Source organism: Triplophysa dalaica, chromosome 24 (assembly GCF_015846415.1).
Source record: "Triplophysa dalaica isolate WHDGS20190420 chromosome 24, ASM1584641v1, whole genome shotgun sequence".
Lineage (NCBI taxonomy): Eukaryota > Metazoa > Chordata > Actinopteri > Cypriniformes > Nemacheilidae > Triplophysa > Triplophysa dalaica.
This window is the reverse complement of record NC_079565.1, coordinates 980554-1006547: the sequence shown is the minus strand read 5'-3', so window position 1 is coordinate 1006547 and position 25994 is coordinate 980554. Positions and strand designations below refer to the sequence as shown.

At 39.2% G+C, this 25994-nt stretch overlaps 4 protein-coding genes across 8 annotated transcripts in view; 2 read left to right on the top strand and 2 right to left on the bottom strand.

Moving 5' to 3' along the window:
* The window catches only part of myo9ab (myosin IXAb), a 36294-nt gene extending 25451 nt beyond the window's left edge, over positions 1 to 10843 (top strand). The window contains exons 24-45 of one of the 3 annotated variants that reach the window (XM_056739141.1): positions 879 to 1189; positions 1367 to 2422; positions 2512 to 2593; positions 2757 to 2957; positions 3511 to 3602; positions 3675 to 3778; positions 3846 to 4069; positions 4154 to 4270; positions 4358 to 4546; positions 4753 to 4800; positions 4959 to 5070; positions 5544 to 5605; positions 5790 to 5982; positions 6131 to 6259; positions 6386 to 6491; positions 6863 to 6994; positions 7083 to 7206; positions 7408 to 7461; positions 7748 to 7765; positions 8198 to 8382; positions 8676 to 8794; positions 9335 to 10843. In XM_056739141.1, coding sequence (XP_056595119.1) covers positions 879 to 1189; positions 1367 to 2422; positions 2512 to 2593; positions 2757 to 2957; positions 3511 to 3602; positions 3675 to 3778; positions 3846 to 4069; positions 4154 to 4270; positions 4358 to 4546; positions 4753 to 4800; positions 4959 to 5070; positions 5544 to 5605; positions 5790 to 5982; positions 6131 to 6259; positions 6386 to 6491; positions 6863 to 6994; positions 7083 to 7206; positions 7408 to 7461; positions 7748 to 7765; positions 8198 to 8382; positions 8676 to 8794; positions 9335 to 9726 — 4050 coding nt within the window. In that variant the 3' untranslated portion in view covers positions 9727 to 10843. The remainder of the gene's footprint in view (positions 1 to 878; positions 1190 to 1366; positions 2423 to 2511; positions 2594 to 2756; positions 2958 to 3510; positions 3603 to 3674; positions 3779 to 3845; positions 4070 to 4153; positions 4271 to 4357; positions 4547 to 4752; positions 4801 to 4958; positions 5071 to 5543; positions 5606 to 5789; positions 5983 to 6130; positions 6260 to 6385; positions 6492 to 6862; positions 6995 to 7082; positions 7207 to 7407; positions 7462 to 7747; positions 7766 to 8197; positions 8383 to 8675; positions 8795 to 9334) is intronic. The other 2 variants (XM_056739143.1, XM_056739142.1) reach the window with 2 other exon arrangements.
* A 3517-nt stretch (positions 10844 to 14360) lies between these two features.
* LOC130414400 (three prime repair exonuclease 2-like) lies at positions 14361 to 15922 on the bottom strand. Of its 2 annotated transcripts, none has more exons than XM_056740275.1 (3): positions 15784 to 15922; positions 15443 to 15509; positions 14361 to 15350 (listed from the first exon to the last, which is right to left on the bottom strand). In XM_056740275.1, the coding sequence occupies exons 2-3, from the start codon at positions 15501 to 15503 to the stop codon at positions 14827 to 14829; spliced, it is 585 nt and encodes a 194-aa protein (XP_056596253.1). In that variant the 5' UTR covers positions 15504 to 15509; positions 15784 to 15922; the 3' UTR covers positions 14361 to 14826. The 2 variants fall into 2 exon arrangements, with proteins under 2 accessions (XP_056596253.1, XP_056596254.1); XM_056740276.1 differs by lacking the exon at positions 15784 to 15922 and adding an exon at positions 15610 to 15727.
* A 3450-nt stretch (positions 15923 to 19372) lies between these two features.
* plex9.1 (PML-like exon 9.1) lies at positions 19373 to 21302 on the top strand. 2 transcript variants are annotated; one of them, XM_056740699.1, is made up of 3 exons: positions 19373 to 19501; positions 20080 to 20148; positions 20234 to 21302. In XM_056740699.1, exons 2-3 carry the CDS (start codon positions 20088 to 20090, stop codon positions 20755 to 20757), a joined length of 585 nt encoding a protein of 194 aa, XP_056596677.1. In that variant the 5' UTR covers positions 19373 to 19501; positions 20080 to 20087; the 3' UTR covers positions 20758 to 21302. The 2 variants fall into 2 exon arrangements, with proteins under 2 accessions (XP_056596677.1, XP_056596676.1); XM_056740698.1 differs by lacking the exon at positions 19373 to 19501 and adding an exon at positions 19528 to 19803.
* Positions 21303 to 21310: 8 nt separating this feature from the next.
* On the bottom strand, positions 21311 to 23716 carry rsl24d1 (ribosomal L24 domain containing 1). Its single transcript, XM_056740697.1, has 6 exons — positions 23553 to 23716; positions 23118 to 23231; positions 22329 to 22401; positions 22180 to 22243; positions 21820 to 21905; positions 21311 to 21740 (listed from the first exon to the last, which is right to left on the bottom strand). The coding sequence occupies exons 1-6, from the start codon at positions 23631 to 23633 to the stop codon at positions 21673 to 21675; spliced, it is 486 nt and encodes a 161-aa protein (XP_056596675.1). The 5' UTR covers positions 23634 to 23716; the 3' UTR covers positions 21311 to 21672.
* Positions 23717 to 25994: the final 2278 nt, after the last annotated feature.

Genomic DNA, 25994 nt, shown 5'->3' with positions numbered 1-25994 from the left:
TGAACATATATGCTTTGAAAGTAAAAGTCTCGTCATCTGTGCGTATCTTTGGGCTTGTTGGGTAAAGTCTATTGATATTCAGAATCAAGACAGACATACTATAAAATTCTTTTAACTTGATGGAAATGTTTAAGATCTTTAGGTAGACGTCTGTTCTACGGTGAGTCCCTGTTTGTGTTTGCTCTGGAAAGGAGAACTTGCACAAACATGCCTAAAACTTTCAACTTTTCAACAAATTCAAGAAAGAAGGGCAAATGAGTCGCAGAGAGGAGGAACAGGAAACAGAGAACATTAATATTTGTTGAAGAAATGATATAAAGTGAGAACAGAAATCATCACAGTTTGAGATGTTAAACATTGAGGTACTAAAGTTTTTATCAAATAAACCATCCCGAGTGTGTGAATAAACTGAAGCTGCTCATACTAAAAGCTTTGTTCTGTAGATGTATGTTTAAGGTTTTCTTGTAAAAACGGTCTTGGTTAGAATAACCAATTAAAGTGTTTATTATTTTCTTCACTCAGCTGCGTTACAGTTTATAAACCGAGCGAGAATGTTCTCAAACTGATGTTTCACGACATCAATCTTTTCATGAATGTCAGAATGTCTTTTTTGTGTTTCCTCGGATCATCTGAATGTTTCATTGACCTGCCAACACAAATGTTTGTCTGAAAAATTCAGCGTTTGTTGTAAAGTCATGCAACAACCGCGAGGTTCCTTCAGAATGTTTACAAGTCTTTTAAAGCTAAATACATCCTTTGATGTCCGCTTTTAAGATTGTCGTGCAATTCTTGATACATTTACACAAACATGGCACTTGACAAACAAGACGAAGTTTGATCCTGGTCGTTTGATTGTTTCCTTCTGTCTGTCAATGTAGCGCTGGTGGCGTAAATGTCTGCTGACGCATGCCACAGAGCACTTGTGTGACCTGGAGCTCCAGCACGAGGCGGCAGTGTGTCTGCAGGTTTCGTGGAGAGGGTACAGAGAGAGGCGACTGTATGCGCTGCAGAAGAATGCGGCACTGGTCATCCAGAGGCGATGGAGGAGGTGTCTGCGGACAAGAGAGACCGCGGCCGGCCTCATACAGACAACCTGGAGGACGTACAGACAGAGACAGAGATACCTGCAGCAGCGCAGGGCGGCCGTAATGCTCCAATCGGCCTGCAGGGGGCATCAGGCTCGACAAAGGTAATGGAAAGAACCGATGACGAATAACAAGCAAAATGTCCCCCGTGATTCCTCATAGTTCAATATGAATATGAGATTGAAATAAGTTCTATTTACTTTACTATGACAAATTGCTCTTTTCAGTTTTCCAAGGAAATCAGTTCTTACATCTCTGCACTCTTATTGTATGTCAACAAGGTGTCACATTCTGCAAGAGGAACTGAGACTGACGAAAAGCCTGAATATCGCAGGTCATCAAAACGCTGTTACGAAAAGTTTACATGTCCTTCAAGACAATGCCGAATTCCCGATCGCTCACTTGGACCCTCAGACGTCTGGATCCTCGGCCGAGGACCCTCCACAGGAGGAACAAGAGCCGTCTGCAGAGCCTCCTCGAATCGTGGACGACAGCACGCTAAAGAGCCGTAACAAACGTGAGAGCAGGAGAAAACGAGAGCTCGAACAAGCCACGTTCAGTTTAGAGCTGCTCAAAGTCCGATCCGGATCATTGCCTAATTCAGATCAGACGGAAATATCAGACGACGTGCTTCCTGTTCAAGACTCAGAATGTGTGGCTGCGTCACCTCAAGCTTCTCTAGATAGCCAAGAAAGTTTCGAGATCCTCAACGTTCATGATGAAGAGCTTGAGACATCCGAGCATCCTCATCAGATGTCCGCTTCAGAAAAATCAGAGCCAATGGAGGTGCACCAGAATGAAGACTCACTCGATCCAGTTCAGTCAACTCCACCGTCCTTAAAGCCCCGCTTCTACATCCCAGATGAAGAGAGCAGTCCGCTCAGAAGTGTGCCGAGGACACCGACCAGCGGTAGGCAAGTCCAGGAGAAGAAGGAGTCTGTGATTGTCATTATCAGCTTGCAGAAGGAGAATTCTGTGGAGCAGGAAAGCCTGGAAACTCTACAAAAGCTAGAGAAGGAAACTGTGGAGATACCTGCCACCGTCCACAAGGAAAGATTACCTGAAGATCGATGGAATGGAGAGGCCACTCTAGATCTTCCAAACCTACAGTCAACCCCTAAGCCTCCAACTAATCGCGACTTGTCCTCTTCTCTCCCAACCTGTCAACCGGTCCATCTGGACCAGAGGGCAGAGACGTCAGTAAAGGAAGTGACCTCAGAGTCCAAAAAGGAAGCACATGCCCAGAAGAAGGTGACACAGAGCATCACTATAAGTATGAAAGAGAAACCGTCCAATCTGGCCTTTCCTCCCAAACGCAGCCGACTCACCTTCTCCAAGTGAGTTTAGACTTAAGTAGACAGTCCATGTTGTACTCCAACATACACGTAGACATGATCAGTAAAGCTGTCTGATTTTGGTGTTTCAGGTCTGATAAAGACCTGGTGAATCAAGAACGTTCTCTGGCTATCCAAAGAGAAGCGGGATACAGATCGCTAAAGAACAGAGAGGTGAGAACAATCAAACATCTTTATACTCGCATGACAACTTCCCAAATTTAAACAAAGTCAAGTGTTGTTGTACAGTATGTCTTACAGGAACGACTTTGACCCAAAACATGGGTACAAAATCATATCTAGCTGTTTATTTAACACCATCACTATGAATGATCAGGTGACCGGAGGCGTTCGTAAAAAGAAAGCTCGCATGGCCGGAACGCGCTCGGACTTCCTGACCCGTGCCTGTAGCACAGAGGTCGATTCGAACGAGGATGAAGACTATGAATACGAGTACAGACCTGTGCTGTCTCGGACCCAGACTCTTCCTGAATCCCTGGGTTCGCTTGACCCTGTCTTCGACAGCGACTCTGAGATGGTAAAACTGATCCCAGAGACCAAAACTGGTTGCTGATCTCAGTTACTGAACCCTCTCTGGGTTACGATTTAACCAGTTACACCAACTCATCCTTCCGACCACTAATCCAGTAGAAGACTAACTATCCTAAACTACATCAGCGTGATGCTGCTCTAGTTTAACCACCGTCGGAAAACTCTTGACTTCTTTTTACTGGAACCTTCATCGCTTTCTTTCCACATCAAGACCTTCTGATGATACATGAAGTTTGCGGGCCAAGCTCATGCATGTGATATCTTCAACATTGACAAAATGGACTTTCTCGTTTATTTTAAACTCACAATCTTTCTCTCATACTCTTCTTCACTCACTCACAGTCTGGGTTGGGTTTAGTTATTGAATAGCTCCGGGTTCAAACACTGTCTCATCTCTACAGCCTTTTACAAAACTAATTCTCTTTGCTGGTGACCTCAAAACCATCGTATCTGGTCTGGTGTCCACGAATAATTTAAAGAAAGTGTTTATATATTCTGGTTTAATTGGAGTCTTTTGTTCTTCATTGATATCATCTCAGAAGGAGCAGAAAAAGCTTCAGAAGACCATGTCCTCTGGAGATCTTGGGAAGATGGAGTCTCTCAGAAAGTCTTTTTCTAACACAGACAGCAGGTCAGAGACTCGGTCCTGTTAGTTTATGTTTCATCTTCCACAAAATGCATTCTTGACCTGCTTTGTTTACAGGGTCCGGGGGAAGATGCGCTTCTGGAGCAAAAGCAAGCATGGAGATAAGAAGATGTCCAGCCGTGGACATTCAGCTGATTCGGAGCTCACAGACAGAAGAAACAGTGCGTCATGTTTCTTGCATCTTATTCTTTGCACATGTGTTCTGCACTAACGTTGTGTCTCTTTCAGACTCTTCACCGGGAAGTCCTGAGCACGCCGGACTCTCCGAGCGAGGGAAAGACAGCAAAGAGAACCGGGAGCCGCTGATGATGGGCATGATGTCGATTAATAGGAGACGCAGCGTGAAGATCAGCAGCGTGTCTCTAGAATCGAACGCCTGGCAGAACGACTCGCTCCACATCCTCACCAGCACCACAGATTACCGCTGCATGAACGATTTCCTCATGAAGAAGGTCTTTATGCGTTTCTCCCTTTAACGTTCTGTCTTTGAAATGACTAGTTGATACATTATAATGACACTTATGGCGCATTTATAGATCAGTGATCTGGACGCTGAGGACTGTCAGAAGGACTCACCGGTGGACGTCGTGTTCAAAAAAGCCCTGAAAGAGTTTCGTCTCAATATCTTCGACTCTTATTCAACTTCTCTGGCCGTGAGTTCCTCAGATGTCATCGTGACCCCTGATGTTTCTTGAAGATTCTGTTCAGCTCTGAATTTTCTCTCTGTGTTTGTCTCTAAGATGGATGACGGCAGGAGCATCCGTTATAAAGATCTCTACGCTCTGTTCGAGCACATCCTGGAGAAGAGCATGCGTCTGGAGCAGCGCGCCTGGAGCGAGTCTCCTGTTAAAGTCTGGGTCAACACCTTCAAAATCTTCCTGGATGAGTTCATGACCGAATACAAGCCCATGGACGGAACCATCAGTAAGGTAAAACTTCTTCTAAAAGTCAAAATAGTTTTGTTTTCGGTTTAAGTATTTGAATTGAGCAATTATAGACATCTAAATTCCGTTTAGTATTTAAAATAACATTTAAGCCAATTTTTTTTTTCATTTCGATAAATTATAATAGTGTACTTTTCATAGTTTTAATGAACTGTAACATCCTCGTCCCGTGCGACTCTTCATCATTTCAGGCCCCCAAACCCGAGAGAAAAAAGCGAAGGAAAAAGGAATCGGATATTGTGAGTAATTCCATTTACATCATTATTTTACATGGTGAATAAATCTTAACATGTATGTGAATTTCCTATGCACACTTCACACTGGTCACACCTCACAAGTGAGCATCGTTGTGTATAGTGTGTAGATTGTGACCGCAGCTCTCTGCCGCCCTCTGCAGGTTGAAGAGCACATGGGTCACATCTTCAAATCCACTCAGTACAGCATCCCGACCTACTGCGAGTTCTGCTCCTCTCTTATCTGGATGATGGACAAGGCCTGCGTGTGTAAACGTGAGTTCTTCTTTCAGCGAATCTCTTTCTGCCGGTGAAGACCTCATGTAATACAGCATATTTTAATGTTTGCATGTTTTGAGGATGTCACGTTTCGTCTGCGAACACGTTTTTTGTATTGCTGTGTGATACATTGAAAAGCATATTTAGAAGCCAGCGCGCTACATGAATAAACCTTTTAGTAAGTTCTGTCGGGTGGTCACATGACATGTAAAATGTGAATCTGAACTACTGGTGTGCAGTGTCTTTCCTGTCTTTCTCTCTCTTCTTGGTAAAACGAGCCTGTAAGTGTCCTGTATCTTTCACTGAGAGCAGCATAACCTGATCGTCCTCCCCACTCATTCTCCTCTGGATGTGATTTATAAAAGCCTCTCTCTCCTGTTTCTCATATTTCTGAGGATCTGAGCTGTAAAAGCGGCTCAGATGTGACTTGCGCTTCAAGCGTTGAGCGTCTCTCTTTGTGTTTCTGGCAGTCTGTCGTTACGCGTGTCACAGAAAGTGCTGTCTGAGGATGACCACCAAATGCAGTAAGAAGGTAAGACCACCTGAACTCCGGTTCAAAAAAGCGCTTCATTTTCACACCGAATGATGTCACCGTGCCGTCATCAGTTGTGTGTGACTCCATACTGCTTTTCATATCGTGCAAAAGCAATGTTTTCATGCTGGTCATTTTTGGTGTCTGTCTGTCCGTCTGTGTACGCATGCATGTGTCCACCCAGTTTGATCCCGAGCAATCTTCACGACAGTTCGGCGTGGAGTTGACCCGTTTAACCAGCGACGAGAGAACCGTTCCGCTGGTGGTGGAGAAACTGATCAACTACATCGAGATGCACGGACTCTACACGGAGGGCATCTATAGAAAGTCTGGATCCACTAATAAAATCAAAGAACTCAAACAGGGCTTGGATACGGGTAAGATGTTTGCCGTCCTTGAAACTATTGAGTGATGTGCTCCTTTGGTCTTTTCATGTTTTACTCAAATGCGAAACCAGTTTATTAATAAAATTCTTGGAAAGAAACTCATTGTGCATTCTGGGTTTTTCGACTGTATTCGTGACAGATGTGAATGGTGTAAATTTGGACGACTACAACATTCACGTCATCGCAAGCGTTCTGAAACAGTGGCTGCGCGACCTACCAAACCCCCTCATGACCTTTGAACTCTACGAGGAGTTCCTCAGGGCCATGGGTATGAGCCTCTCATGTTCTCTCTCTCGTCCTGCATGAGATATAATGCTTTCGAAATGTCATTGTCTTCTGAGAACACTTTTATAGATTTAAGAGGAAGTAATTGAGCGAGTTTTTATTGGTGCAGGTCTACAGGACAAACGCGAGATCGTCCAGAGCGTTTATGCGATCATCGATCAACTCAGCAGAACTCACCTGAGCACGCTAGAGAGACTCTTATTTCATCTAGTCAGGTAAAATTCTCATTAAAGACGGCATTGTTTTGTTCTATTAAAATAAACACTTGCTTAGATTTTTGTTAAATTTTAAAGTGTGAAGGTTCAAATACTTTATGGGTTACAATCATTTAGAATTGAATTCTAGAATTGTATTGTTAATGTTATTATGACCATATAGGCATTAGTAATAATATTGTTTTGTTATTATTTAGTTATTTATTTTTGTAAGAAATTATTTTTTATTATATTTAAATTATCATGTGTATTTATTACTATTTAGTTATTTTATTATTATTTTAAACGTAAATATAAAATGATTTTAAACGTACATGATTTGACATGTATGGCAGTATGGTGCAAGTGTCTAAATACTTTTTGGGCTTTAGGATCTTGTTCCAGGAGGAGACAAACCGCATGTCCGCCAACGCTCTGGCCATCGTGTTCGCACCCTGCATACTGCGCTGTCCCGACACCATCGACCCCCTACAAAGCGTCCGAGACATCAGCAAGACCACTGCGTAAGAAACCCTAAAACACTGCTCTCCGAATGTTTCTTTACATACACGTTTAAGTTTATGTGCGTATGTTTGAACTTTGACCCCTCAGGTGTGTGGAGCTGATCATCTGTGAGCAGATGAGGAAATATAAAGCCCGTCTGAAGGACATCAACACGCTTGAGTTTGCAGAGAGCAAAGCCAAGAGTCGCCTCACACACATACGGCGCTCGATGGTGAGTGATTTAACACAGAGTCACGAATGTATGCAGACCCCCCACCCCGACACATCACCTTCCATGAATAGAATATCGGGGCTACCAAAAGCACATGTGGCATTATACATAATAAACATAAATGATTCATGGGAGGTGATGATTCCTGCTAATCCTGTTTTCTTCCCCTCACTCCTTCCTTTCTTCATCCTCCTCTTCCAGAAACCCGTTCTTATTGCGGTTAGATTTATTGGCATTACGAGAACTGCCACTCCGGTACGTATTCACGTGACACATCTATGTGACGCTGCAGCAAGTGCGTGTCATGTCGTGTAGCGTCGTCTGTCGCCATAGCAGCCGTTTGTGGTTACAATGTATTTACTATCTGCGACGTCGTGAAGCGCTGTCGTGTGATTGGTTGTGACAGGAGCGTACCGTCCAATGATGTGCCTCGATGTAGTTGTCACGTCCCGCTTCTTTTGTATGTTTTGTTGAATGCGGTGTAAAAACACGTTACTAATAATTGCTCTTGTTTTATTTCTTCTGCTGCACTATTACACAGCCAAACGCGGTTAAAAAGGTAAAACTCAGCGACTGTTTTTCAGGGATGGACAAGATTGTTAGTGTGTGTGTGTTAGTTTGTGGGGCCTGTGTGTTTGTTAGTGTGTTTTCATTAGTGAACGTGGAGAATCTCACCGTTCTGTTTTACATAGTTGTGTGCTTCGTCTAGAAGTGTTTCTTTACTCATCTGTGACAACATAATCCAGTACAACCAGTACGACTCTAAATTCTGATGTGATTCTCCTTCGTCTAACCTGCTTACTGTTCTTCGATGTGTTATTTTTATGTTGTGAGTGAACACATATACACACAACAATGGACTGATCCAGACAATGAAGCTGTCTTCATGAAACATGTGTTGTCAGCCTGCCATCATGTTTATAAATCGCTTCATGTTGACGTACCTCCACTCATGATATCACTGGCATGTCTTACGCTTCTTTCTCCCCAGAGTAAGGCACGTTTGCGCAAGAGCGGTCTCCACACGCCCTCGCCGCCCTTGAGCCCGCGGATGGCAGAGAGGGAGGAGCCGGGTGAGGAGGGGGCGGAGTCTGGGATGACTGAGCAACAGCAAGCAGCCATGCAGCAAGAAGAGAGAGTTTTGACCCAACAGATAGAAAACCTGCAGAAAGAGAAGTTAGTTTAACGCTTTCTGAATTTTTATACACATCCTTTAAAGAGGTCATATGACACGGCTAAAAAATTTTATAAGTTTCATTTATTTTATTTTTGCTTGAATAATTTTAGTTGTTGAGCTTTAACTTATTTCACTTTATTGCTCAGACAGCACGGTTCACGTTTTTTAATATAACATTTAGGCCTTTATTTTATTTAAACAGAAATGGTTTAATAGTTTTAGTTAACTTTGATTATATTCCTGTTGCCTGCATGTTATTGATTGTGCATTATCTGTATTTGTGTGTGTTTAGAGAAGAGCTGACGTACGAGATGTTGGCTTTGGAGCCCAGAGCGTCTGATGATGAGATGCTGGAGTCGGAAGCGTCCATCGGAACAGCCGACAGCTCGGAAAACCTCATGGAATCAGAAGGTGCTGTATCTAATCTATGCTTAAAGTCCCCGTGAACCGGAAGTTGGGATCGTTTTTATTTCCGTATTCTGACACATTTCCGTGAAAAGTGATTTCAAAGAAGAAAAAGTGTGTGCTTGGATTGAATTTTCACTGCGAATTGATTGGATGTGTAAAAACAGTTGTTGCATTGATTTTGAAATGAAAGAAGGGGAGGAGTTAACGGATGCTCCGCCCAAGTCGTCATTTGAGATGCAGTCATTTCAGGGCGGAAGTGCGTTTTCAGATTTTAAATGTTGATTATGAGGGTACATGATTTTTAAAAAGAAAATGACCCACATTGATAAGCTATTTACTATAAACGCAGCAATATTTCATGAAAATTTTATAATTGCCATTTTTAATTTCACTGGGGCTTAAAAACTCTTATTTTTGTTGTTACCCAGTGATCGCGTCTGTCATCCCTCCTAAAAAAACAGCACACAGCTGTCCATACTCGCACATCTTTGAGTTCTTTGAAGTTGGAAAGTCTTAACTGTTATGTTTGTTTCTCCTTTTCAGAAAAATGTTCTGGCGCACGCTACAGGAAGCCAGATTCCAAAAGCAGACGAGGCTTACGCCGACAGCCTGAATCTCTGGACTCCGTTGACTCCGTGTCCTCCGTGTCATCCACCCCTAACTATCGGTTCCGCTCTTCGTCGTCCGGACCTCTCTTTTCCTCGGCTTCTCCCGGAGACTTGCACGTTCTTCTCGACCAAGAAGCCTCAGAACAAGATTCCCTGACCACCCGATGTGCCTCCAGCTCGGAGAAAACCCGGCCGCGGCCCAGAGGGAACCGGAGCTGCCCGCCGAAGACCCGTGAGCCAGGAGAGGGGGGCGTCCGCAGGAGAGAACATGATTTCGGCTCGGCTCAGCCTCTAGTGCTCTATGGAAGTAACGAATTCATGGTGTGATGTCAGCGTGTGACGCTTTCAAAGCAGAAAGACTTGAAGAGACAGAAGAAAATGCAAACAAAGATAGAAAACAAAGTGCTGGATATCAAAAGCAATCGCTTTGATATCTACGACCTACTGACTTTAAAGTGGACCAGCTGGACCGGTCCACAGATTCTGAGAATAGTCGAACAGGGAAAGAACGATTTTCAAGCCGTCAAGTCCATTTTCATGTTTACAGAACAGACCTGAGCCAATGAGAGGAGGTCATGTGACTTCCATTGACCGCATGCCACGTTGCTACATTGTTTTCACTCTATGATTATGAAAACCTTTGATAAATTGCTAAATATGTAAAATAGTATGATTATATTATTGATAAGGGTCAAAAGAATCGTGTAAATAGCTGAAATCCCTGTGCTGCTGATCGACCCATGTGAAAGGTTTTATTATGCGTCAGTACGGTGTGACTCTTGTGTTTATGTCTGTATGTTTATTATATAAGTGAATCTCACAAAAGCGTTTTCTAGTTACATTACAACCTAAAAATAAGAAGGTAAAAGAATAGAATTTTTTAAATCCCATTGAGAATTTTGTCAATTTACCTAGCACGATTTCATAAAATAAAGTAAATAAAGTGATATTTAGGCTATGCAATGCGGTCAGCTGTTATAAATCGGGCTTAAAACTCGGCTCAACCAATCAGAATCAAGGACCAGAACTGACAGTTTCATAAGACAAACTTTACTGTACTTTTTAGCATATAGTCCATCATTTCTTTCTTTTCTTCTTTATTTCAATGACATGGCTAGTTTTGCATCCAGATTTTAGTATGAAATGTGTGACACGGTTGACGCTTTTGTGAGATCTATCGTGATGTTTTTGTTTTGGTCAGTTTCAGATTGAAACTCATCTGAAGAACCGTGCCGAAGAGACGTGAAATGTGGCATGTTTACGTTCCAAAATGCTTTGCTGATGTCATTTACAGTTTACCCTGTTTTCTCAGTGTTACGTGCAACCGATTCAGGACTTGAAAGATGTTTTACGTCATAAATATTTTTGCTATATTTTGTTTTATATATTGACTTCAATTATATAAGTATACATTTTGGTGTAAAGTTACACTGTGCCATCTGGAGTCGCTCGTTTAGTTTTTTTCTTTGGTTGTCAAAAAAGTCACTTCCTCTTGATCTGGTGGGATCACATCACAAACACATGTATAGACAGGGCTCTCCTGCTTTAGCAAATCCTGGCGTTCTGTCAGAATTATAGTCTAATGCAAATTAGCAGGAAAAGACTAATAAAACACATACACAGCAAAACGCTTTAGATAGAAGTTATATTGAGTCTACACGGTGAACTTAATGTACAGGGAATATGTCTCCAAAGCTGTTTACCTTTGTGTGTGTATGTTTGCAATCATTGATAACCTACAGAAAGAAAACATCATTAAGGTGCAATATCACGCTTCATTTTATGTTTTGATAGTGTATTTTGGTACTCTCCTAAGAGAGTAATGATAATTGTAATTGACTCTAGTGCCGTCGAGGGCACTCGTCCCGGCCCCCAGTGATGGGAAAATTTACTTTCAACTAAAATGACTTCCACCGAACACACAAAAGGTACATTATTAATTGAAAAAGTGACCGGGATCAATAAAGTGAATGAGGATTGAAGCTGTCAAGTCCAGAAATTACAGTATTGATCATTTCCACCATTATTTGTATGGATTATTCTCTGAAATAAGAATATAACTCATTTTCTAGCAGAATGACGCAGACAGAAGTGTATTACTCATAAGACATTAAACGACATTAAATGTACAATTGTGTTCCACAGCAATCCATGGGTTTAAAACCACATGAGGGTGAGTACAACAGCTTTTTCATCTTCATGGCAAGAAGGAAACGTTTTATTTATCCTGCATATATGTAAGCACTGTAGCATGCCACACTATTGTCAAAGTTTTACAGTCACTGTATTTAAGAACATGTTTAAGACCGGAAGTGTGCTCGACTCAAGCGCAGATTGTTGAGGGATGTATTATCTATTCTTATGTATGATTATAATTTTATGTTGAATGGTCTGTACGTTCAAATTCTGTGTTTGCGGTGCAATCTGTCATATTTCTTCAATGTGAAAATCACTGTGTATGGGTGTAAAAAGAAGATTAACATAACCACTGTCTTATTTAAAAATATCCTGACTCTTGTTTTTTTGTTTATCTGTCCGTGTGAGTTAGACAATTCATCTTTAAATTGGTAACACGCGGTATTAAGCAAATAATTATGACATTGATGACTAAATTAGCGATGTAATCCTCCCTCGTCAGAATTCAAGTAGACGTATTTACGAGATGATCCTCTCACAAGATGCGTATCTCTGACGCAACCTTTAATAACGCAACACGTTAAATGACACGCAACAGCTAATCAAATAAAATATATATAACTACCGAAGAGCCAATCAGAAAATAGCTTTGGTGTATCCGGGTAGGATTTAGCTATTCCCGCAACAACAACGTTTACATTCTGATTCCAAAGACACATTTTATGATTCACGTTCTGTGACGCATTAAAAAAAGACATCATCCATGTTAAAGTGGAAAGTTTTCAAGTACTCGTTTATTATTTAATATTATAGATCTTAATTGCTGATCACATTAGGCCTACTCCCATTCGCCCCTCCTTCCCAAACAGGTGAGCAGGTGCCTAATAATATCAAATTCCCACATGACCACTCCCAAATCATGTGACAGATACCCACTTCATGTTCACTATATTTACTTCCCCAAATTATTGTCAAAAATTATAACAATAACAAAAACACAAACATGAAGACAATGGCATTCATTACAATCATTTTCCAACAAAAATGAGAATAAGTCTCATCACATTAGTCCAAGAGATAAATCTCCATAATTACGTATCCAATGTTCATAAAAGTTATTATAAGCAAAGTTTATGTTTAGGCTAAATGTCCGTCAAACTTCAATCCGTATGATGCATCTTCTGCTTCCAATAGATCCAAAAAGACTTGGTTATTGGTCTGTCCAGGTAGCTGCATTCTGTTTCGACTTTCACATACAAATCCTCATTTGACTAAACAAAACCAAAAGCAGGAGCAGCTTGGCACTGGATGAAACTCTGTCATCCATCATGACAGTGAACATGTCTGGCCTGGACCACAGTGTTTCAAATGTGAGCCACCAACTCCTGCTGAAGGACTCAAAACCTGCTACCAACACCTATAATAAACCTTTAATACACGAACCTATCTCTCTCTCACACACAAACCTGCACTAAATTAAATCAAATAAAAAATCTTTGTACGAAATTATGCGTCACATTTTTCAGATGACAGACAATTATATTCAGATAAGCAACCAGGTGTTATTACGTTATGAGTAGCAACATTTCACCTTATAACGCACCTCCGTTATCGCGTCATAAACATGCAGGTTAACATGTTGTGTATTTATAGTCATTTCGATTGTCGTGAAGAGACTTTATCCTGTTATTAAATCTTGTGGATTTTTAATGCCCCGTTTCTGTGATTTCAATAAACTCCCTGCTCATGTTGCGCTCTCTTATACCCGATCAGATCTGCGCGATTGGTGAAATACATTATTTAATTTAAAGTGTTGGACACCTTTTGTTTTTCACGGGTCCCAGACAAACACCTGTATTGCCTATTGAACGGCCGGCTCATGGGTGGCACAACTGGTTATAGGTTTAGGGGGCAGTTACCTTTTCACATATGGTTAGAAATGTTTGGATTGTTTTTTCCCTTAATAAGTAAAACCATCATTTAAAAACCGCATTTTTTATTGACTCTGTTTTTTTTAAGTAATGTTAAAACGTGTTTGATGATCTGAATCCTTATAGCATGACAAATGTGCAAAAACCTAAAAATCCGGAAGTGCCAAATACTTTTTCAAACCACTTTTTGTGTCTGTGAATCAAATTTATTCTTAGAAACTATTTGAAAGCTGAAGTACATTTTTCAGGAACATGTCATTAGTGTTTAATAATTAGGCCAAAAGCTTAGATATTATGTTCATGTCTAAGTTATTTGCGGTTCGTCGGTGTCTTAATGTTTGCATGAATGAGATCATTTCTTTTAACTTGGAAAATAAGCTGACAGGCAGATCGTAGTTATATAATAAATATGCACTGATATATCATCCAATAATGGGTTTCGGTCATAAAGATTTACGTTCAGATTATTGGCAATGGGTCGATAGTTCAAAAACAGCAGATGATAAGGGCCGATTAATCCTGTTTATCAAAAGAGACCACAAGTCCTGTGCAGGTTTCCTTTAGCTGCTCATTCACAGTTATAGAAAGTGAAAGATCGTGTATCACAGGAAGTTTCTGTCAATCTCATTAATCTTGAGTGCCTATACAGTAGCATTGCATACGTCGTATCTTCGAAGAGTATTTAGCTTGATCAAATTTATTAAAGATAGATAGAGATGCATACGATTATTTCAGTAGGAGCTGTAAGATTTGGGATTTATGGAGAGCGACTATCTGTATCAGTGAATAAATGTAGGATCTGTGTATCTATACATTCACCATCATGGTGTCAATGAGTTCACTACCAGTCAAATATATGAAGAGATTATTAAAGGAGATCAAACAGATACATGATTTAACATGTATAATGTTATGATTTTATTTTTCAAAAATGTTAATTGCATGCAGAGCATTTACAAATTCCAATGATGCTTTTTAGACATAAGCTATTTTCATTTTTACACACTTACAGAACCCGTAATGTAAAATAACAATTTCACCAATTTAACCACTATTCTTGAGTTAAATACTCAGACGTTGTGACGAAACAAAAACTGCAATAGGCCTATTTTACAAAGATCAGGGATTCAAATAAGGAAAATTGGGAAATTTGTACTTGGAAACGAAAAAGTAAATTACATTATATGCCTGCATTTCTATGCATCTACATTTGTACTATTTCTGGACTTAAATATCTATCTGTACATAGTTCAACATTCATTTATTTTTTTCATTTAAACTCGTCACTTTGCGTCTCCCATAATAGTTAACTATAAATTAAAGTTTCCTGAGTTGTAAAGTCTGAGTCTGTAAAAACTGTCTAATATATGATGGTTTTGTGCCTCATCACAACTTCTTTACGGGGGTTCCATACTCTGTAGAGGTCTTGTAGGACCCGGACGTCCTCGGTCGCATCATGAGCTCCGTACGGCTGTCCCAGGAAGTGATCGACGAGGTTCTTCAGCGAGTAGCTCGTCAGACGGAACATATCTTTACTCATTCTCCAGGTGTCCACACACCCGGACACCACCTCCCTAAACTCATTAACCAGCCCGAACTCCTTCAGAACCCTCATCAGAACGGGCAAGTCGAACTTTCTGCTGTTATGAGCCACAAGAAAGGGTCTGTTGACGGTTCTGAGGAATGAAATGAATCCGGTGAGCGCTTGTCTGTACGGAGTGGTTGGTACGGGTCGCCGGTGGAGGTGTAAGGTTCCCTCGTGAACCGTCAAACCCGTGAGTCGAGCGGCTTCATCTGTCATAGGACACCGGGGCACCATGTACGCGTTAAACGATTTCTTTCCGCTGATGGCAGACAGCTGGACGATATCACATTTTAATGTGTCTGTGGAAAAGATATCTCGATAAACAACAAGAGAAATCTACTAAACACATCTATATATGTATTAGTTTCGTGTTAAATAAAGTTTAATGTACCAAGTCCTGTTGTCTCGAGATCAAAAAACACGGGCGTTTCGTGCCCATTATCAGAATCCATCACTACCTGTAAAAGACATTACATTTAAATTAAGTCATTATCAGACCGGCTATTCAGGAGCAATACATGACACACTAAACTTACAATAATAAATAACAACACACACGTTAACAAACCCAAAGTTGACCGCAGTTACCGCAATATCGATTTATCATTGATTTGTAAAGTGCAAACAGATGTGATCTCGCGCTGTTACCATTTGCGGTTTTCTCTCTGCGTAAAAAACTCTAAACAACAACAACACGCTTTCAACTCAACAAGAGAAAACACGAGAACTCACGATATATCCAGCCGAAGAGCCGCGAGAGAAGTGAGATAAGATACGTGAAGCACATCATTTATCCGTGTTATCTGTCCGTTGTTCCGCCTCTCAGATTAGTTTCGTTTCTTTACACTGATGTTCTTATGACTAATTTGTGAGTGAGATTCCGAAGCACGCGATCAGATATTTGTCATTTCCGCGTCTCACATCAAAGTTTCGTTTATCCAAGTGACATATGTGACTGTTTTATTGATGCACCGATACCATTTTTTAAAGAGCGAGTACAAGTACCGCCTAACCGATGCCTGTATAATGTACAATTATGTTAATAAACCACTGGTAAAAAATGTCCTTTTGTTTTTAGCTCTACTTAAATAAAGAAAATATGATAGGTCGCACAATTTTAGTAGCACATTTAATTCAGTTTGCTAAATTAATTATTATATTTTGTGGTCGATCTATAAAAAAAATAAAAAAATCGAGGGGCAAGGGGGTAAAATGTATTATAACTTGTTCAGGTCAACCGGACTTGTATTTTGACGGGACGCCGCAAAGAGCGTTTGTATAAATTAAGCGGACTTAAATTTTGACGGATCGGCGCAAATGGTGTTTGTTTATAGTATTCGTGTATTCGTGAAGTGAAACGCTTTATGCCTGAATTCCTCGATTCCGTCCGGAATCAAAGGGCTCTATGTATATCACGTGAGTTATGGGTCATTGGTATCGGTGTTTCATTACGAGTACATGAGCTTGGTATCTGCTTGGTATCTAAATGTATCTGGCCGATACCCGATAATGGAATCGGTGCATCCCTAGTTTTATTCTTACCAAAAAATAAATACTTGAGGAGTGAACCTAAATCTCTCTTTTTAATAAGTGTACTGACTGCGCCTTTATCTCTCTTTTTTATTATTTGTCATCAGATAACTGATTCTCTGTTTTCACAAAGCTATGTTTTATGTTTTATTTTTAATATTTTCGTTTAAGAGCGCTCTGCCTCAACCATCTAAAAGCGCTTGTCAATGTCAATCATGATGGAGATTACCAATCAAATGAAAGGAAGCAGAATTTACTGGCCAATTATATTGTGAATATTGGTTGTCTTGGTGTCATCCAAAGCATATGAGTAAGCGTCCTACCCCCTATTTTGCATACGGGGAGCTCTTTTGCATATAAAGAGACACACAAAAATAGCGAGTTTAAGTGACATATTCCTGCAAAATTGTACAGGTCAATTTATAAATTGACATTATATGTTTGACGTATATTTTACTTGGCAAATAATTGTTTACCTTCAACCAAAATATATGTAAAATAATTATTTTAATAATTACTTATATTTGTGGAAATTCCAGTAGATTTCGCACCATGCAAGTGAGATTAGCTAGTGAAAACACACAGTCACTTCTATTGCGGTGATTAAAAAATCCAATTCATTACTTGCAATTAGTTTCAATATCTTGTGTAGGCCTATCTTGCTAATGGAATTAATCTTTCGTTTCATTCATATAATGAATTTTTTTTTTTTCCCTACCCTTTACTAGATAGAATGAATGTGTATTTTCCCCATGTTCCATTTAAAAGTGTTTTGGTGGCTCTAGTAATAAACCTGTTGAGGTAGTTTCTGGATTGAAACCTGTTTAAGATCTTCCCAGTAGCTCAGTCGTAAGAGCATTGTGTTAACAATGCAAGGTTGTGGGTTCGATCCTAGTGGATTGCACATGCTTAGAAATAGATGTATAGGATAATGCATTGCTGGCCAATGTAAATGTAAATTGTTTGAAATATTCTGTATGTAGCCTAATACAATAAACATTTTTTAGCTAATGCTGCTCTCTAGATTTGTAACTCTTTGACATATGCACTTTATTTCAGTAAGCCGTGCAATTTAAACATAACTCCTGATGTACATTCATTTTCATGGGCATTAATAATTAAAAAGAGACGACCCTGTGCTTGATCCGCACTGCAAGACACTGGATGCAGCCGTCACGGGTGGGGTTAGGGGCTATCACATCCCTGAAATTAGTTTGCAGGGAGGGATGTCTGGGTTATAACCAGTCCCGGGTTTGGCTTTTGCAGACTTGGGATAACACATTCTTAGATTCCTTTTGTGCCCATTATATTCAATTAACTTATCAATTAAATGTTTAATCAACCACTGTAAAACAAGCCCATTCTCATGAATGAAATGGGTATAAATAACACACGCTATTGCAATATCCTGCAACTCTCCAAAACAACAAGTGTCAAATTTCCTGTTTATCAAATTAAAATAACGAGAAATACATAATGCATCCTCTAAATGGCCTAAAATTAATCCTCAATTATAATGATATAATGATTAAGTTTAACATATAAAGAAACAGTTCAGCATTAAAACCCGAACAATAAGTAGCCTATTCAATATTCATAAATAATTATTATTTTCTGTTCTTTTTTCCAGAGCGCATCATAATTTAATAACGTTTTCTGCTCTACAAGTTTTGCATCTTGTTCTGGTAGTGTTAAAGTCTAAAGAGTTTTCTATTGATTTGTTCATCACAACGCGCTTTTCTGCTACTTATTTTTGTTTATATAATAGGCTACAGATCAAAATCAAACAGATAGAAATTACATAGAAAACGAAATCAATGGATTTCTATGTGTTGTAGCCTATGGTGGTTAGAAATCATGCTTGGTCCCATAGTAAAACAAAAAAATTCTGTAATTTTTCATGTTAATAACGTTTCAAGTCTATTATCTTGCCCATGCGCATCAGTGTGACTCTTCTTAAGTTACACTTATTTTCCTCCTGTGTTTTTTTCCAGTAAAGCGGCATTGAAACACTTGGAACATTGCAAAAAAGAGCACTATACAGACTTTAATTGAACAAGTTAAAGAGCTCCAGTAGCAACAGTTTTTCCTTTACATATTTTAATGTGGGTCTACAATACTGTAACCCGATTGAAATTTGTTGAGAAATGTTAACGTTATTATGCTTCATACAAAAAACGCAGCTTCCTCGTTTACATGGTTTCCTGACATTTTTCGTGTTTGTACTGTGCGTAGTGATTCGGAAGTGCATAATACTCAATAAAAATTTGTTATGCGTAATATTAAAACACAAATGAGAACTCTCTCGGGATCCCCTAGTTTTGGGTTACATATATAATACATAATTTTACAAATGCACACATTCTTGAAAAAACGCATTCTTTTCTCAAAGCCATGCTTTCGAAGGGTCTGCTTTAACGCTCCTATTTTGAAATGCCCTCTTTTGGTTTAAATCATGTACGCTGACGTATTATGAACTAGGACAATACGCATGAGGGAACATCACGTTTATATGTATAATTCATGAATGACACGTGGTTACGCTCATGATGACGTCACGACTATATGTTTAATCAATTGTATGCATATCTTTCCGTTTTGTGAATTAACATTGGCTAAAAACAGTACATCTGTAGACGAAATTACGTATTAACGCGTAATAACGTGTCATATCGTCGGTACACGTTACGCATAAAGACAATTTTGATAAAACGGCCTTCCATAGTTTCACGTTTTTAGTTTTTGTCCCTGTTGGTCTTCCATACAGCTACCTTGTCAGCTGGTAAACCATGAAATGACCAAAAATGACCAATACATTACGTGACCGGTCATGTGTTAGTTGGGGTAAAAGATAAAATATTAGGTGAACAATTGCGTCATATCTAAAGTATTTGTGGAGTTTTGCGCCGCCAGATTTACGGCAAGTTACTTTAAGTACATTTTTATCTTTCAGGGAATGATTAATACCATGTTACCCGTTGTACAGTAATCTGACTCGTATTAAAAAAGAGAGATGGAGACTCACTCCTCAGGTATTTATTATTTGATAAGAATGATACAGTCACATGTCACTTGGATGAACGAAACTATGATGTGAAAGGCGGAAATGACAAGGTCGGATCTGAGATAAGATACGAAACTCATCTGAGGTATAACACGGATAAATGATGTGCTTCACGTATCTTATCTCACTTCTCTCGCGGCTCTTCGGCTGGATATATCGTGAGTTCTCGTGTTTTCTCTGTTGTTTGTAAAGTTGAAAGCGTGTCGTTGTTGTTTAGATTTGTTTACGCAGAGAGAAAATCGCCATGGTAACAGCTTGAGATCACATCTGTTAGCATATCGATATTGCGGTAACGCTGTTAACTGGTGTTTGTTTACGTGTGTTGTTATTTATTATTGTATGTTTAATGTGTAATGTATGACGCGTCGCTTTATTGCTCCCTGAACTCTCTGTAAGTCGCTTTGGATCAAATTGACATGTAATGTCTTTTACAGGTAAAGTGATGATTTCTGATGATGGGCACGAAACGCCCGTGTTTTTCGATCTCGAGACAACAGGACTTGGTACATTAAACTTTATTTAACACGAAACTAATACAAATACACTTGTTAGTAGATTGTTATTTATCGAGATATTTTTTTCCCACAGACACATCAAGCTGTGATATCGTCCAGCTGTCTGCCGTCAGCGGAGAGAATTCGTTTAACGCGTACATGGTGCCCCGGTGCCCTATGACAGACGGAGCCGCTCGAGTCACGGGTCTGACGGTTCACGAGGGAACCTTACACCTCCACCGGCGACCCGTACCAACCACTCCGTACAGACAAGCGCTCACCGGATTCATTTCATTCCTCAGAACCGTCAACAGACCCTTTCTTGTGGCTCATAACAGCAGAAAGTTCGACTCGCCCATTCTGGTGAGGGTTCTGAAGGAGTTCGGGCTGTCTGAGGAGTTTAGGGAGGTGGTGTCCGGGTGTGTGGACACATTGAGTATGAGCCGAGAGATGTTCCGTCTGGAGAAATACTCGCAGCCGTTCCTCGTCCATCACTTCCTGGGACAGCCGTACGGAGCTCATGATGCGACCGAGGACGCCCGGGTCCTACAAGACCTTTACAGTGTATGGAAACCCCGTAAAGAAGTTGTGATGAGGCACAAAACCATCATGTATTAACAGACAGTTTTTAAAGACACAACACAGGAAACTTTCATTTATAGTTAATTATTGTGGGAGACGAAAAGCGAACAAAACATTCAGTGTTTAAATAAATGTTGAACCACGAAATAGTTATTTTATGTAAATATATGTTGATGCATAGAAATATAGGCACACATTTGAGCTAATAATGTAATTGACTTTTTCGTCTCCAAAGTATACATTTCAGAATTTGTTTGTACTTGTCATCTTCCTTATTGGAAACCTTGATCAGTGTGAAATATTGCAGTTTTTGTTTTTTACAACGTTTACTAAACTCAATAATAGTGGTTTAGTTGGTGAAATTGTTCATTTACATTTCTGGTTCTGTTAAAATGACAATGGCTAATGTTACACTATTAGAATTGAATTTGTGCACTGAATGCAATTAACGTTTTTGAAATAATACATCATAACATTGTACATGGTAAATCATGTTTTTTCATTTCAATATCAATTAAACTGCAGAAGCACAACTCAAAAATGTTTTGATGTTACTTCTAAAAATAAATTGAAAAAAAAACGATAAATATTGTATTGTTTTTAAATTAAACTTTATTAGTTTTCATGTGGACACATGTATTCGTTATACTCAGCTGAATTATCAGGTACACAATAAGGTTTTTAATAGACTCAATGTCTTTATAGCCTAATTTAAACTAGGACAGAATAACCTTTAAAGCAGAATACATATGGAGAAGAAAATCCAATGCAGAACTCTGGTCAATGGTCCATGTTACAGTCTCAGCAAGTGATTTGTGTTCAATATTCATTTTTTTATGAAGTGAAACATTCTGACATTATCAACACAGCTTTTTGTTTCAAAACACATAACAGATCCTCCTCACCGCCGGAGACATGAAAGTCCAATTGTGGAGTGCTTCCTCCATCTCTTTACTCAACCATTTCCACATCTTCTGCCAGCTTTTGGACCATCTTGTCCTCCAACTGTTTGGTTTGACCTAAAGAAAGACATGACACATGAGGAAAAGAGTTCTCCGAAGCACATCTCAATGACGTTAGACTGGTGTGACATCTCACCTGCGTGTGGAGCTTTGATGAGATGAATGTTCTTCTTGATTTCACTGATATCTGCTGCCTTCTCAAGCTCTTTGCATTTCTTCAGTCTTTGGAAATATAAAAATGTCAATTTAAGTGATTTCATAATAACAAATGCTTGGAGTTCTCAATAGGTGATAACTATTCAATGCTCAGAACACCACATAAATTAACAAACGTAAAATAAAGTTATGAAAAATTACTCCTAGGTCCAAAGGCATAAACATATGTACAGTTTTATAAACACATTTGATGCGATATTTTAGGAAAACAAAATACGTGCATAGCTAACGTGCTTGTATAGGCTTAACTAATGTAGGATTTAAAATTCACAACACTCACCTGTTCATGATAAATCGTGCCTGTCTCTTCTGTTTGATAGCTTCAACCTTCTTCATTGCCACCACTGTAACAGCACACATGTTATTCAGATTAAACGTTTATAAAAAGTGAATTAAATTTATCATTTCATTAATGGTGTAAAAACTGACCTGTCTTGCTCCAGAGTTCTCTGTTGTATTTAACTGGGATATTTCTGCGCTTTTCAAACTCCAATGAGTTATCCTGTCAAACAGAATGACCCAAACCTTAATGAGATCTAAACTGATATCATTCATCAGTATAGATTATGTCATTCATGGACTGACACAAGAGACATTAAACTAGCACTTACATTACATGTTTACATAAACAAACACGTGTATGAGACAGCTGACACAATTAAAGCCATTACACAAAACATACTGGTCTATAAAACTACAAGGCATTTATTAATCTCACTATTAAAGGGCAATAATGGCAGTTTTTGACATGTATGTTGAGTGCCAGAGGGGAACTGGTTCTGCTGGTTGGGCCTGGGTTCTCCCGTGGTTTTTTTCCCCATTAGAGTTTTGGGTTCCTCCCAATCGTTTCCATACTGTTTTGCCCGACATCAGCTTTAGAATTTAAACTTTTCCTATTTATTAATATAACTTTAAAATGTAACATTCTGCTTAATTTATTTATTATTACATATAGACATGTTTCAGTCCATTTAATATTTGACCTTTATCTTAAATGTGTGCGAGTCCATGTTTTTTTTTTTTTTTGCTGGTGGGTGTGAATGAACCTGTGTGCGTATCAACCTGCGTGCGCATCCGTTTTCTGTGTGTTCACCTTTTTTATTTTTACTTGTATGACTTTTACTTTTAGCTTATAGTCAGTATGTTTCATGTACAGCTGCTTTGTAACAATGAAATTGTAAAAAAGGGCTTTAAATAATGTCGAGTTAAATCTCTCACCACAGTCAGCTCTTTGCCTGAAGCTTTTCGGAACGATTTGGTCCATCTGGTCTTTCTTGGGTTTCGCTTCTTCTTAAAGCTTTTGTGGCATTTAGACCTGCAGAATTGAAAAACCTACAAACCAAACACACCAATTGAAAATAAGCACTGACAAAAACGAATGATCTGAATAAATGAATATATAAAAAGCATCTGAACTTCCATGTTTTTGGTAACTGTACAATGGAAGTGAGATGGTCTCTCATGATCACATTCAGAAGCATCAGCAGTGGAATATCACTCATTAAGCAATAAATATTACTAGTGTATATGTAAATAAGTACAAATATGAGATTTACTAATAGCAGGGTGGGTCAGTCTCTCTACAACAAAACACCCAGACGTACGTAAGCGCAACAATAATAATCATTAAAAACGGTCGGTGTGATGACTTACCTTACAGTCGTTGCGTACAAACGCCATGCCGTGTCCCGGATAAACCGGAGCAGAGCAGAAATAACACTTCTCAATGCGCATTTTTCTGGATTATTATTATTTTATGCGTCCATGTGCGTCCACACTGCGCGCACACGAACGGGAAAAGGAAGCGCGTCGGTCTGGTTCCTGCGAATGACGTCGTGAAAGCAGGCTGCGGGATTTACTGCCACACGCAGGCCTGGAGCGACATTACAACTCTGCCTGGACTTCCTGGCACTATTAATCGCAGTCATTTAATGTGGATTTAAGATATACAATTAGGTTCCCAAACCTTAGCCTGGTGCCATATCTACCTTTAAAAACAACAACAAGCTCCTAGTTAACCCCACAAAGACAAATTGTGGGGCTCTCACTAAATCCTTGGTGTTTTGAGTCTGACGTCATCACGCAAGCGTCGGATCGCCAAGGAGTTAGTGAGAGCCGTGTCTAAATCCTTGGTGTTTAAAGTCTTACGAAACCTTTACCCTAACCCACACTAACCCTAACCTTACTCTAACCATCTAAACTACCTATGATTCTTAACATTGCCAAAAAAAAGACGGCTGCGTGATGACGTCAGACTCGAAACACCAATGATTGCGACATTTCACACAAGCCTAATATCTCACTTTAAATAATGACGCACTGTTTGTAGCTCCTCCCTCTTAAATGCGTTGGCCTTGTCTTTAAAGAAACAGAGACTCTTAAAATTGTAGGTTGCAATCGACCAACAGAGATTTTAATTTTGAACATTTCTCACTACGACGTAAAGTCTAGTTCATAAGTTTGATTTTATTTTCATGTTATTTCTTAAATGTCATTCAAATGAAAGCGCCTGTGAAGTGCATTGACAGCATCATTCACATAAAATAATTGTTTAACTCTTTTTCAATATTTATAAATCTTGCCATTTTTACTATGCAAACCAAAAACAAATGTAAAGTATTTTTAAATTATAATTATATAAAAGTCAAATTCTTTTGGCCTTTACATCTAATAGATGCTTTTATCTTATGGCACCTTCAAAAGTCAGTAAGAAGTGCTACGATACTTAGTTTCAACAGTTATTAGGATTAGAGGAAAGTAAGAGACCTTTAAGTAAAGGACCGCAAGCTTCTTGATGGGATATAAACGTACAGTAGGCTATGACAAAATGTGTGACGGTGGAATTAGAAAATGATGACAGTCTTTGAACTACCAGACAAAGAAAATATTACTTTTGAGAAACATTTTATTATGTGCATTGTTCTGACCACTGTTTGGCATCCAAACTGATACAACATGTTCTGTGTAAACACATACGGGACACAAACAACACAAATCATAAACAGACACTGATCCTGACGGATGTTTGGATTCAGGATGAGCAAACCTGTATTTGTCTACTGGGCATTCACAAAAAATGTGTTTATGTGGATTTACACACAAAAAATAACATACAAGACATATGACACGTTCAAAAATAAGAATATAAAAAAAAGGTAAAATACAGAGAAAAGTAGTATTTTCCGTCCCTATTGAAAAGTGGGTTTTATCTTTGAAAGCTCTTTACATTCACTTGTAATTTACGCATGGCACCGAATGCTCCATAAGACACTCGGGAAATATTTTGCAGGCTAACAGATGTGTGGATGAGCAGTCGTAGTCAAAACAAAATGCAACTTTAAAAAATCGAACGAATCACAAAATGTCAAGTCTACGCAACACAGGGGTGACCGTATTCATCTTTGGTATAGATTTATCTTGCTTTCTGAAATGATTATATTGTGTCACCTCTCTCAAAAGGGTCGTCCCAAACAGATTATAATCATACTGTATTCTTCACTATTGTAAATGTACTTCATCCACGCTTCATAGTAAACACTCATCATTCATACACACTTTGGTTAAACGTGAGAATATTGCGATCATTTGTGTCCAACCCTTTGAAAGAGGTGCACAGCTCTTTGGATTTTAGCATCTGTCACCACACCTGCCTCTCTACAATCTAACATGAATCAAGGACAGAAGAAAAATATCACGCTCGCACAAAATCTGAGCGCTAAGCTACATTGAAATAATGCTCGGCTATACCATTAAAGGTAAACATGAAATTGGACTTTTGGCACTTTCAATATACAGGAATATAAATATATATCTTTGGAGGTATTGGTATGGGCATCATTTGGCATCTCTGTATAATTTTTCTGTTCATTCTTTGGATCGGATATTTTTCATATTGCAAATGACCCTCTCATCATAAGGCCATCATCATCATCATCATCATCATCACATAAAGCTTTCAGTGTCTGGTGCAGAAACATCACCAGCGTTTAAACGTTTTTTAGTTATTCACCAAAAAAGGAAGCGTTTGCTCCAGGATCAATAAAAGTTAAGCTCTGTCTAAAGTATCTGAGGTGTGATGTTCATTCCCACAGAAAA

Coding starts and splice junctions, on each gene's coding strand:
- LOC130414400 (XM_056740275.1), bottom strand. CDS start 15,503: ATGGATTCTGATAATGGGCACGAAACGCCCGTGTTTTTTGATCTCGAG. Junction 15,351..15,442: donor TCTCGAGACAACAGGACTTG/GTACATTAAACT, acceptor TCTTTTCCACAG/ACACATTAAAATGTGATATC.
- plex9.1 (XM_056740698.1), top strand. CDS start 19,746: ATGATGTGCTTCACGTATCTTATCTCACTTCTCTCGCGGCTCTTCGGC. Junction 19,804..20,079: donor GCTCTTCGGCTGGATATATC/GTGAGTTCTCGT, acceptor TGTCTTTTACAG/GTAAAGTGATGATTTCTGAT. Junction 20,149..20,233: donor TCTCGAGACAACAGGACTTG/GTACATTAAACT, acceptor TTTTTCCCACAG/ACACATCAAGCTGTGATATC.
- rsl24d1 (XM_056740697.1), bottom strand. CDS start 23,633: ATGCGCATTGAGAAGTGTTATTTCTGCTCTGCTCCGGTTTATCCGGGA. Junction 23,232..23,552: donor TTGTACGCAACGACTGTAAG/GTAAGTCATCAC, acceptor TTTGGTTTGTAG/GTTTTTCAATTCTGCAGGTC. Junction 21,906..22,179: donor GCACGATTTATCATGAACAG/GTGAGTGTTGTG, acceptor ATATTTCCAAAG/ACTGAAGAAATGCAAAGAGC.